Below are 13015 nucleotides of genomic sequence, written 5' to 3'. Positions count from 1 at the left end.
CCATCCATAGCAGGCAAGGCATAAGCATATGTGGCTTTGAACCTTGCAACAGAGTAGTAATCATGCACATATTGTTGTATGTTCCCTGCTGGACCTGGGAGAGAAGTGATGAAAAACAAGGCATGAATGCATGGCAACCCAGTTATCTGCCATTGCCTACAACTGCAAGTTCTAGCTTCTAGATCCACTGGATATCTCCATTCCCTCTTCTCTTTATCCAAATATGATATCTCTGCTGTGGTACCCGAGCAAAGAGTCATGTTCATTTCCAAGCCTGTTGTCTTCTGCTTCAGTTCATTCATCACGGCAGGGATGATAATGTGGCCCATGAATTTTGCCTCGGCTATTCTTGCACGATAATGAAATTTCTGCACGTATTCTATCCTTATCATGTCAAGCAAATCCACCACATAATGACCCTTTAGTTTCCGGATCGTTGAGTTGAAAGACTCTGCTAGATTATTGTGCACATAGTCAACTTTGCTCACTTCACTGAATTGGCTTCTGTCCCATAACTTGGAGTGGTGTGTTTCCAAGTATTCTTTCACTTTGGGATTCATGTATAACTGCCTCAAGTGGTAGTTGTGCTTCTTCACACTGCAAGTCAAAGATGTTGGCCATAAATTGTCGGTATACACCTTTCCTTTGAATTTCTTCATGAAATTTGCAGCAAGGTGACGCATGCATTCCCTATGCTCTACTCCAGGGAACACATTGTCCAAGGCCACTTCTAAACCTTTGCAGGCATCTGTATGAATGACCAACCCATTGGGATGTGCAATAGCCTGGCGCAGATTATGCAAAAACCAAGCCCAGCTCTCCTCAGACTCTGTATCCAGCACACCGTAGGCAACTGGAAATACAAAACTATGTGCATCAACTGCACAAGCTGCTACTAACTGTCCTTTAAACCTCCCTATGAGAAAAGTGGCATCAATAGCCAAATAAGGCCTGCAGCATGCCAAAAAAACCCGGCGACAAGCCTCGAAGCAGACAAAAACCCTCCTAAAGCATTCCTTGGTCTTTGTCACTCCCCTGAATGTGTACTCCATGGTGTGGTGATCAATATCTACAATACTACCTGGGCTTGTCCTCTCCACTTCACCTTTGAATGAATACAACAATTGAAAACTTTCCTGCCAGTTACCATAAATAGAATACATAGCATGTTGTTTACCATTGAACAACCTCATGTATGGTAAATCTATCTTGAACTTATCTTTGATGTTCTTCTGCAATTCCTTTGGACCCACTTGCTGGTTTTATTTCACCCACTTCTTTACTTCTTCTGCCACCCATCTTGACTTGGCTCTACTGATTGTATCCTTCCAAAGGGTTGATTCCTCGCATGTGTGCTTAAAAGGGTTCACTTTGACCTGAACATTAGTGCTATTTCGCATTTTAGATGCGAGCAGCCTCCATGGACAACCCTCAGTCGGACAGTGCACTCTGTAACATACTTGATCGCTCTTGTCAACTTTGAAAGTACGTTCTACCTTGATGCAGTATGTCACAAGTGCATTTCTACACTCATTCATGGATGCAAAAATTGTACCTTCTTCCATATGAGGGTTCAAAGGGTCCCATTCAACAACTGCAAGGTCTTCGTCCTCACCCACCGCGTCATCATCCACACGGACTGCATTGTGAGCCTCATCTTGGTTTTCAGTCCGAGGTGCCCGTTGTAAATTCCGAATAACATCATAATATAGCTTCTCTTCATCAACCCCAGAATTGTAGTCATCAGGCTCCACTTCAAGGGGGACCCTACTGCTGTTGTCCACACTTGTCGAGCCACCACGTCGCCGTGCACCAACTGAACTGTTCTGGCTAGAGATGCCATTACGATGACTTGGTTCTCCCCGAGATGTTGCACCTGTCATCCTAGGTCCAAATGCCTACTTAAGCACATCAACTTGTAGCCTCACATGAAAATTATCTTTCTCTTTATGCCTAACAAACATGGTAGCTAGATCTTCATCATTACTAACTATCACCCATTTATTTTCCCCATCATAGTATTTGTATACCACTTCATCAAGCAAACCCCAAAGATATTAGCTACAAATTACCTCCCCAAATTGTCTGAAACTCCAATTACTAGCCATTGGCAACCGATAATCAAAACCTCCTTGATATTTCTTCTTATCCTTTGCATCGAACATGTATCGGTCCCTTCTAATGTGCACCATGAAAGCAACCCGCAACTCCATCCTAACCGGCGAAAAACAGAGACGTAATCAGCACACTAATTGGGCAAACCTACTCGAATCGAGTGTTCAAATGCACAACTAATCTCAATCTAAACAAGAGGCGAGACTTACCCCTCGGGAACCCAGTCGTGGATGCGGCGGATCTCCGGCCTGATGCCTGCCTCGCCAAATACTCCGGGGTCGCCGCTGCTCACCATTTCGCCCTAGGGTTCTTTCTCCTAGTTCAAATAGCTCCAGCAGCCCCCCACCTTTGAGCGCTCTGGCCGGGCGCACGGAAGGAGGCAGTGCCGCGGGTCGAGCAGGTGGCGGGCGCCCCACCCGTGGCATCGCAGGAAGGTGGCAGGCGTCGCAGGTAGCCGTGGAGAGTAGGCGCAGGACGGTAGCGGCGGAGCAGGCCGTGCAGCTGGTGGCGGGGCAGGTGCTGGCCGCGGCGCAGGTGGCGGCGGCGGCGGCGCAGGACAGCCGGCCGGTGGATGGGCAGAGTGAGCTAGAATGATTTGGGGATTTAGTTGCACGGGCCTACATGTCAGCTCCAGACCCACGTCCATGCGGTCCCACGTGTAAGCTCCGGACCCACAACCACTAACGCTGGCGGACGGAATGGACTCAAATATGGCCGTTTGGCCTCGTCATACTTGTTGTGCATGGACTAGGGGCAAAACTGAGCACAATTCGCATCTGAGGGCAAAACTGGGCACATGGACACCACCGAGGGCAAAAGGATAATTAACCCTAACCTCTAGGTATTTGATACCGATTCAGTTGCTAAGATTAGTAACTCGAAACAGGAGTTACAAAATGAACAGAGACTAGTTGAGGGCAAAGTGACGATGTGTGTTGGAAGAGATTTCAAGGTTGATAAGATCACCATCGCATACCCCCTCTACCTTCGGGATTAGTATTAGACCTAAATAAATGTTATTTGGTGTTTGCGTTGAGCATAATATGATTGGATCATGTTTATTGCAATACGTTATTCATTTAAGTCAAAGAATAATTGTTGTTCTGTTTACATGAATAAAATCTTCTATGGTCATACACTTAAAATAAATAGTTTATCGAATCTCGATCATAGTGATACACATATTCATTATGAAGTCAAAAAATGCAAAGTTAATAATGATAGTGCAACTTATATGTGGCACTGCCGTTTAGGTCATATTGGTGTAAAGCGCATGAAGAAACTCTATGCAGGTACTAGCTCACTTGCATCAATATGAGATGCTTCATGCTACACTATTTCACATAACTTTGTTACCTGCCCCACTTTTTTTCTCCGGAGAGTTATACTTGATGAAACCTGTGAACCCAGGTTCGGTTTTTAGCATATGAATCTCCTTCCAGCAACTATTACACATTGTTTTTTTTATTCCAAAAATATAAAAAAAAACCCTCACATTATCTTTTAACATACTTGTGCAACTAAGAACACTAGCAAGGATTGACACCCTTGTTAGAACTGTTCGGGACATAAGTGAAGTTTTATTTGTGTTGCAGTGCATTAAACTGCTGCAGGATATCAATACCTCTATAAATTGATACCTTGGTTTCCCACTTAGAAAAAACTTGTTGCGTATTGCAAACTCCTACACTAGGGAGCCCAACAAGTGTTACACGCCATAACAAGTAGTCCCCGTCGTAGATCGCTTCATCTCCGACTACCAGTTGTAGCATCGCCGGGTGGCAGTCCCAACATCTTCGACAGCCGGTTGTAGCATTGCCGCTGGCGGTCCCAGGATGTCGCGACGTCCATCACCATACGTGAGCCACTAGTCACAACACTGTCCCCATGCACTCATAACACTGGGTAGTTGCTCGACACGGCGTGTCACCGGGTTGGCAGCAAGCGCATATGGCTTTGCAGTGCCTCGGCCTCCGAGGAACATCTCCGTCCAGGGATGTAGTCGCCCTTGAATATTTTTGTAGCCATGTGGAACAAGGGGAGGGCTTATCTTCCAGACCATTCGCATCGAACTAGAGGAACGGGGAAGCAGGAGGAGTAGGGAGCCAGGGGCGCGTTACACGACGTCTATGGTGACGAGCGACACCGGACGGCTTGCCGGAAGCCTACTTGGATATAGTTGTGTCACATATAGAAGGGGAAAGAAATATCTTTCTTGGGACCACAAGGAAAGGATATGGATGGAGGGAGATGTGGGCGTGCAGTCCCACGTGGGACACATGTCGCCCGTGGAGAATAACTGTCGTGGTGTTCGATCGGCAAGATGGTTTGAAACAATTCCTATTTTTATCAATCTAAAAAATTCTAGAAGTATTTCTCTCGCTAGTGCACTTATGAGATTACACTGTAAACTTCCAAAGCTTGGCGGAAGACCTTTCAACTGTTGACTTACTAAAATGATATCAAAAGGAAAATGAAGGGTTGAGAAAATTTTATTGGAGGGGGTTATATATTTGTCTCACCCACGAAACCAAATGCACTTGAGCATAGAGGTAGAGCTCCACTAGACCAAGATAAATGGAAATAATAAGGAAGGTGTGGACGGGATTTGTTTTATGAAACCCAAATAATAAGTGATGCACGTGTGGCACGAAGCAATCTGATCGTGACTTTTTTACAATTAAAGTTGTCGTCCGAATAGAAAAATAAATTCAAAAAAAATGAAAGTTGTCATTCGAAAAGAAAGTTGCTTGACAAATAAAGTTGCCATTCTCACGTTACTAAACTTGCCATAAAAAACGTTCGCAGTTGTCATGTGTCCGTCCCACATGTGTAGTACTTATCAAGGTTGTTTATAAAAACCCCATATATCAGTTAATAATAATAACATTCTTGCAGCAGCCATAGTAGACGAAGGCACATTACTCACTAATAAACTTCCACAAGGACTATCAACTAAAATTCGCAATCCCATGCGCCACCGTATTGGCATGCCGGCTAATCGTTATTTTTTTAGAAAAGGAGGATTATCCCCGGCCTCTGCATCTGGGCGATGCATACAGCCACTTTATTAATTATTCTCACAAGACCTTATAAAGTCATACAACAGCAAGACTAAAGCCACCGTCTAAGCAACAACTGTCGCTACACCTATCCAATTGATAAAGGGGCACAGATAGTCTGGGCCTAATACCAAATAGACATCGCAACCAAACTTAAACATCTAAGACCTGAGGTCCCAACCAAGACGCCTGCCGGGTATGGGGCACCTACCAGTCCGGCGCACTTCTCAACCAGGACGCCTGCCGGGTATGAGGCCGCCACAGCCACCTGCCACCAATCCATCTTCAGAATTGTACTGTTGCATGTACCGTGCCAGGGCTCTCTGCCATCGATGCCACCACAACGCCCGACAGCGTCGTCCTCCTGCGCGAGTCCATCCTCCCATAACGAACTCCAAATCTGCACTGCGCCACGCTGTCAAGATCCGTCTAAAACTTTGGTCTTGATCAATCCACCCACATCATGCTTTCTGGTAATCCCAAAAATCATCTTTATTTTTATTTTTTATTTTGAAACGGGCAAAAGATTTGCCGCATATATTAATTAAGGATAAGAATGTTTTGTTACAGGCCCGCAAGCTACAAGGATTTTACTCTCCCGGAATGATGGTCCCTAACTTTTTTGTGCCCGCGGCGACCCAGAGTTTAGCTTCAAGCTTGATGTTGTTGAGCAAGATTGTTGGCGGAGATGACTTGTTGCGGAAGACCCTCCCGTTTCGTTCATTCCAAATAGACCAAGATATTAGCATGGTAAGGGAAGCCCGGGCCTTGCGATTTGGCATGGAGATGTTGGAGCGGTTGACCCACCAATCTTTGACAGATTGCTCAAGATGCCATGTAGAGGTGTCAAGATGCTCAAGGTGTAGCCATTCATTGACCAAATTCCAAAGGCGAATGGTGAATCTACATTTGTAGAAGAGGTGGGCACCGGACTCTTGCACACGCTTGCATAGGGGGCAAAGGTCGCAATTTGGCCACCCACGCTTTGCCAGTCTGTCAGCTGTCCAAATCCTATCTTGGATAGCCAACCATGCAAAGAACTTCACTTTAGGCGGCGCCCAGGCTTTCCACACCGCATGTGGCATCGGAGAGTGTGTGGAGACCATGAATTGTGCCAAGTAAGCGCTTGCCGACGAGTATTGTCCATTCTCGGTGTGCTTCCAGATGATTTCATCCTCGACGTGCTCCACAAGATGAAAGCCATTGATGAGAGTCCAAAGGTTTATGAATTGCCTAATGTGCTCGGCGGTGAAGCTTATCGTGATCTTAATCTTGGAGGTCCATGCATCATTGAGGAGCGCATCCTTGACTTTCCAATTTTTCCTCGAGGATGCCTCGAAGATAAGAGGCGTGATTTCCTTAGGCTTCCGGTCTTAAACCCATGGAGCTTCCCAAAAGGGGGTCCTCGCCCCATTACCAACCGTGATTGTTGTGCATGCGTAGAAGAGGTTGAGGTCAATCTCATCGCAAGGATTTCCCATGCCGACCCACATTCTCGTTGGTTCCTTCCACTCGAACCAAGGCCATCTCAGTCTTAGGGCTCTTGCAAATTTAGTTGTGTTCAGTACTCCGAGACCTCCCCTCTCAAAAGGTCGGCAGACCATGTCCCAGTTGACCTTGCACTTGACACCAGTCGTCCTGTCCGCGCCGGACCAAAGGAATGCCCTCGCAATCTTGTTTGTGCTGTGTAGGATGCTCGGGGGGACAATCAACGGTCTGATGTAGTAGACCACTTGCGAGGAGAGTGAATATTTGACAAGTGTGGTGCGCCCGATGGTGGTAATGTTGTTACCCTCCCATGGGATGAGCTTGGCCGCCGCCTTGTCCTCTAGGAATTGAAAGTCCACTTTCTTGAGTTGCCACACCGAGAGTGGAAGCCCCAAGTATCTCATCGGAAAAGAAGCCCTCACCGCCGGCAAGCTTTGGGTGATATGCTCGAGGTTTAGGTGTGCACATTTGATTGGGACGAACGAGCTCTTGTTGAAGTTGGTTTGGAGGCCTGAGACCTCACCAAAGCCTTTGAGGATGGCGGCGAGGTTGTCAATGTCTCTCTTAATGGGCGCCATGAATACCGCTGCATCATCCGCATACAGGGAGGTTCGCGTGATAGTGCCTCTGCCCCAGATCTTGTGGAGTAGCCCCTTTCTTGTATCCAATTCGAGAATTTGTTGAAGGGGGTCGATAGAGATGACAAATAGGAGAGGTGACAAGGGGTCCCCTTGCCTGAACCCGCAGCGGTGGAAGATTGCGGGGCCGGGCACCCCATTGAGGAGAATCCTGGATGATGATGAGTTTAGGAGAGCAGCCGCCCAATTGCGGAACTTGCATGGGAAACCCCTCCTACGCAGGAGATCGAGGATATACTCCCAACGCACCGAATCAAAAGCCTTGCAGATGTCAAGTTTGAAGAGGAGTGATGCAGTCTTGCTTTTGTGTAGTCGGCGTGCGAGATTCCGCACATACATAAAGTTGTCGTGGATGCTCCTTCGTTTGATGAAGGCACTCTGGGCATTGGAAACTAAAACATCCATGTGAGGTCATAGTCGGATTGCTAGGATCTTTGCAATAATTTTTGCAATCCCGTGTATGAGGCTAATCGGTCTGTAGTCAGCAATGCCCTCCTCCCCATCCTTCTTGGGGAGCAAAACCACATTCGCCGAGTTGAGCCAGTGAAGGTTGGTTCCATGGATGTCCTGGAAGAGGTGCACCACCCGCATCACATCCCCTTTGATAGTGCCCCAATATTTACTGAAAAAATGCCGGTGAACCCGTCCTGCCCGGGCGCTTTATCCTTTGGCATCTCGTTTATGGCCTCCTTCACCTCTTCCTCGGTGATGCAGTCGTCCAAGGTGGACAAGTCAATTTCCTCTAAATTTAGCTCCCCCCAGTTGAGGTCTAGCGCACTGGGGGTCCCTTGCCCCATGACGCTAGATAAGTGGCCATGAATAATCTCCTCTTTCATCTCATGCTCAGTGACCCACCCTTGATTGTGCTTTAGCCTATGTATGTGATTTTTCCGTCTCCGAGCATTGACCCGTCGATGGAAAAATTTAGTGTTTGCGTCACCCTCCTTGAGGTTGGCCATTTTTGAGCATTGTTTCTTGCGGGCCCTCTCAATTACCGCAAGGCTAACCACCCTCCTCTTGAGATTTGTCCGTAGGTCGCTCTCCTCATCGGAAAGGGTCCGCACCTCTTGGGCTTGGTCAAGCCGGAGGATCACCGGCAGGGCGGCATGCGGGTGGATCTTTGCCTTAGAGAATAGGCCTCTACTCCATTCCGACAGGCGAATGGCAGTTTTCTTGAGCTTGTGGTGGAGCACATGATATGGCTCGGTGTGGTTTGATGGCTCATTCCAGGCCTTCTCCACCACCTCAAAGAAGCCTGGCATAGAGGTCCAGAAATTTTCAAATTTGAAAGCCCTAGGCCGCCGAGGCCCCCTATCGTCTGCGAGTAATAGGGGGCAGTGGTGCGACAGAGAAGAACACAGAGCATGAAGAACATGGGTGCTGAATTGGACATCCCAATCAGCATTGCAGAAGAAGGTGTCCAACTTGCACAAAGTCGGGTTTTCTCGTTCATTACTCCATGTGAAACGCCTATTTTGAAGACGAATCTCTTGCAATTCACAAGTGTTAAGGGCGGCCCGGAAGCGGTTTATGCGGCTCCTATTAACATTTCTTTTATTCTTGTCGCTAGCACGAATGATTTGGTTGAAGTCCCCATTGGCTAGCCACATCACCCCATTTGGTGGCTTTTGGCTGACGAGTTCGTTGAAGAATGCATCCTTGCATGCAGGATCGGTCGGGCCATAGACTGTTGTTAGTTTGAAATGCACCTCGGTGCCCTTGACATGTATCATGGCTGAAAGGCAGTACGTCGTGAGGGTGATGTTGCTCACATCCACGACAAGCTCATCCCAAAGGAGCAGGATCCCTCCTCTAGTTCCAGAGGCAGGTCTTTGGGCAAACCTTTTTAGCCTTTGCCCTCCCAGGAAGGCCGCTGTGTAGCAATCGATATTTTCAAGCTTAGACTCTTGCAAGCAAATGATTTGGCACGATGATGCGGAAATAGTTTAATTGACCGTAGCCCGACGATCTGGATCATTTAATCCCCTGACGTTCCAGCTTAGGATGTTCACATGTTGCTCTAACATATTGGTACCATGGAGACACATAGGCAAGAGCTAAGGCAGGAATAACTAGCAGTCAGCACTGCAACCATGAACAGAGTAGCAACCCTCGATGGACATGCCCATCCGAGGTAACAAACACAGGGGAGCACACAAGCTAACCAAAGATGAACTAACATTTGAGACTTAAGTTGCACAGGCGTAGAGCTGGAGCATCAATTATTCTTCTGGTGTCTGCCTCGCCGCATCGCCAGAGACCACCTCATGGTCCAGGCCATCCGCGCCGCCGTGGTAGATGAGCGCGTCCTCCGCCGCTGTTGCCTGCACATCACCGACCTTGAAAAGGGCCCTCAAGGCCGCCAGCACGTCCAGAGGCAGCTACTCCTTGAACATGGTCGAGAGCTGCAGCAGGGCCCGTTCAGTGACATCCTCGCCATCCTGGACAATGCCCAGGTTATGGCAAACCAGCAGTTCTGCCGCCTTGGCAGCCGGAATGGCCTTGCGACTTCCTACTTTGCGTAGCCAAGCACTGAAGCAACGAAGAGATAGACCACCGGTGCCATCATGAGCAATGTCCATCCCCGCCATCATCTTGCGCCGCCCCGCAGCCATCAGCGGTAGGGAAGCCCTTGGGGGCTCCGCGATGATAGGCTCAGGGCACGGCAGAAACAGAGGAGTGGTGTCTTCCGGCACCAGCACCGTGGCCACAGGGGCGGCAGGGGTGTGGGATGACACCAGCGGCAGTGGCGATGTCGTCGTCGAGGTCGGGGATGCCTCGAAGCCAGGGCGAGCCGGGGAAAGCAATGGCAGCGGGGATATGAGGTGAGCCGGAGCGCAGATCACGACGGCGCCCCGCTCCGTCGCGGACATCGAGGACGCAGCCGAGCCACCATGCTTAGAACCAGGCGTTGATGGCAGCACCGACGTCGGGGAGTTGGGCGCCGTGAGGTTGTCGCGGGAGAGACGGCGGCCAGATCGTGGAGACGCCTGACGCACCGGGCTGCGTCCCGTGACCTCGTCCCTGGTGGTGATTGTTGGGGAACGTAGTAATTTTAAAATTTTCCTACGCACACGCAAGATCATGGTGATGCATAGCAACGAGAGGGGAGAGTGTTGTCTACGTACCAACGCAGACCGACTGCGGAAGCGATCACACAACATAGAGGAAGTAGTCGTACGTCTTCCCGATCCGACCGATCCAAGCACCGTTACTCCGGCACCTCCGAGTTCTTAGCACACGTACAGCTCGATGACGATCCCCGGGCTTCGATCCAGCAAAGCGTCGGGGAAGAGTTCCGTCAGCACGACGATGTGGTGACGATCTTGATGTTCTACCGACGCAGGGCTTCGCCTAAGCACTACAACGATATGATCGAGGTGGAATATGGTGGCAGGGGGCACCGCACACGGCTAAGGAACGATCTCAAGGATCAACTTGTGTGTCTATGGGGTGCCCCCTGCCCCTGTATATAAAGGATGGAGGAGGAGGAGGAGGCCGGCCAAGGCTAGGCGCGGCCAGGATGTGGAGTCCTACTAGGACTCCAAGTCCTAGTAGGAGTCCACCAAGAGGGGAGGAAGGGAGAAGGAAGTGGAGGAGTAGGAAAGGTGGCCGGCCCCCTTTTCCCTAGTCCAATTCGGACTAGAGGGGAGGGGGGGCGCAGCAGGCCTTTTCTCCTCTTCCCACTAAAGCCCATCAAGGCCCAATACTTCTCCCAGCGAATTCCCGTAACTCTCCGGTACTCCGAAAAATACCCGAATCACTCGGAACCTTTCCGAAGTCCGAATATAGTCGTCCAATATATCAATATTTACGTCTCAACCATTTCGAGACTCCTCGTCATGTCCCCGATCTCATCCGGGACTCCGAACTCCTTCGGTACATCAAAACTCATAATATAACTATCATCGAAACCTTAAGCGTGCGGACCCTACGGTTCGAGAACAATGTAGACATGACCGAGACACGTCTCCGGTCAATAACCAATAGCGGGACCTGGATGCCCATATTGGCTCCTACATATTCTACGAAGATCTTTATCGGTCAGACCGGATAACAACATACGTTGTTCCCTTTGTCATCGGTATGTTACTTGCCCGAGATTCGATCGTCTGTATCCAATACCTAGTTCAATTTCGTTACCGGCAAGTCTCTTTACTCGTTCCGTAATACATCATCTCGCAACTAACTAATTAGTTGCAATGCTTGCAAGGCTTATGTGATGTGCATTACCGAGAGGGCCCAGAGATACCTCTCCGACAATCGGAGTGACAAATCCTAATCTCGAAATACGCCAACTCAACATCTACCTTTGGAGACACCTGTAATGCTCCTTTATAATCACCCAGTTACGTTGTGACGTTTGGTAGCACCCAAAGTGTTCCTCCGGCAAACGGGAGTTGCATAATCTCATAGTCATAGGAACATGTATAAGTCATGAAGGAAGCAATAGCAACATACTAAACGATCGTGTGCTAAGCTAATGGAATGGGTCATGTCAATCAGATCATTCAACTAATGATGTGACCTCGTTGATCAAATAACAACACTTTGTTCATGGTTAGGAAACATAACCATCTTTGATTAACGAGCTAGTCAAGTAGAGGCATACTAGTGACACTCTGTTTGTCTATGTATTCACACATGTATTACGTTTCCGATTAATACAATTCTAGCATGAATAATAAACATTTATCATGAAATAAGGAAATAAATAATAACTTTATTATTGCCTCTAGGGCATATTTCCTTCAGTGATTGCCGCAAGCAGACCCGTGGGCGCGACATCGTGGCGGCGGCCACCACCAGAGCGATCACGAGAGCGGTCCTGGTCCGCCCCGCGCTGGCCCTCCCGCGCGTTGCGGGAGAGAGACCGGCGGATGCAGTCGCCCCACCCCGTCTGACCTCTTGAGCCATCTCTACTATGGCTGCCGTCGCAGTCGTCGGCGTCGTCGCGCCGCGTGTTGCGGCGGTCGTCGCGAGCAGCTGGAGCCGTGCGCCGGCTGCCAGGAGGCGGAGCACCGTCGACGATGTCTGGGTACCAGGTGAACTCGTTCACGTCTGGGGTGGGAGGGTTGTCGTCATCTTCGCATGCGTTGGAGTGGTCCTCGTGCAGGTCCAGATGAATGAGCACGCGGTGCCGCAGGCCACGCCGCCCACGCCGCCGCTGGCCGCGTGCCGGCAAAGTGAGCCACTTGACCTTCAGGATCGCGTCGGGGTTGGCGGTCCACGCCCACAGCGCGAGGTACCTCGTGTCCTCCCTTCGTAGCGACCTGTTCTCGATGTAGTCCAGAGAGCAGCCGTGCCCAATGACGAACGTGGCGACGTAGTTGTTCCAGCCGTGGACAGGAATTCCTTCGATGCAGAGGCGCACATGATGCAGCTGGTCTTCATTCTCAGCATGGGCTTCCAGGCGCCAGGCGCGCACGAAGATGTGGAGGCCGTCATGGTGGAAGTCGCCGCGGTCCGTTGCATTGGCGCAGTGGTGCTGGTACATGAACCGGACAAAGAACTGCTCGGGGTAGTGGCGCACGACGGTGACGTCCGCCTGCCTGATGCTGAACTTGGCAGCGAAAGCTGCCGCAACAGTTGCAGCGGGCACGTCGTCGCGAGCCCCCTCGAGCCAGGCGACAGCTGCGTTGCTGGAGAGGAGCGCCGACTCCTCCTGCATCTCCGAGGTGGTCGGGACGACCACGTAGTCCACCTCTGGCC

The 13015-nt window shown here is 49.8% G+C and overlaps 2 protein-coding genes across 2 annotated transcripts; both read right to left on the bottom strand.

Annotated features, from left to right (window-relative positions):
* Positions 1 to 7893: 7893 nt before the first annotated feature.
* LOC147983826 (uncharacterized) lies at positions 7894 to 9036 on the bottom strand. The gene has a single exon (XM_087540881.1). It carries the CDS (start codon positions 9034 to 9036, stop codon positions 7894 to 7896), a length of 1143 nt encoding a protein of 380 aa, XP_087397007.1.
* A 3002-nt stretch (positions 9037 to 12038) lies between these two features.
* LOC147983825 (uncharacterized) lies at positions 12039 to 12925 on the bottom strand. Its single transcript, XM_087540880.1, has one exon. It carries the CDS (start codon positions 12798 to 12800, stop codon positions 12039 to 12041), a length of 762 nt encoding a protein of 253 aa, XP_087397006.1. The 5' UTR covers positions 12801 to 12925.
* Between the last annotated feature and the right edge of the window lie 90 nt (positions 12926 to 13015).

Source organism: Triticum urartu, chromosome 2A, assembly GCF_056163025.1.
Source record: "Triticum urartu cultivar PI428250 chromosome 2A, HENAU_Tu73, whole genome shotgun sequence".
NCBI lineage: Eukaryota > Viridiplantae > Streptophyta > Magnoliopsida > Poales > Poaceae > Triticum > Triticum urartu.
The sequence above is the reverse complement of the archived record's forward strand: the minus strand, read 5'-3'. Positions and strand labels throughout refer to the sequence as shown.

Bases quoted from the DNA above. Each gene is read 5' to 3' on its own strand.
- LOC147983826 (XM_087540881.1), bottom strand. From the start codon at position 9,036: ATGATACATGTCAAGGGCACCGAGGTGCATTTCAAACTAACAACAGTC.
- LOC147983825 (XM_087540880.1), bottom strand. From the start codon at position 12,800: ATGTACCAGCACCACTGCGCCAATGCAACGGACCGCGGCGACTTCCAC.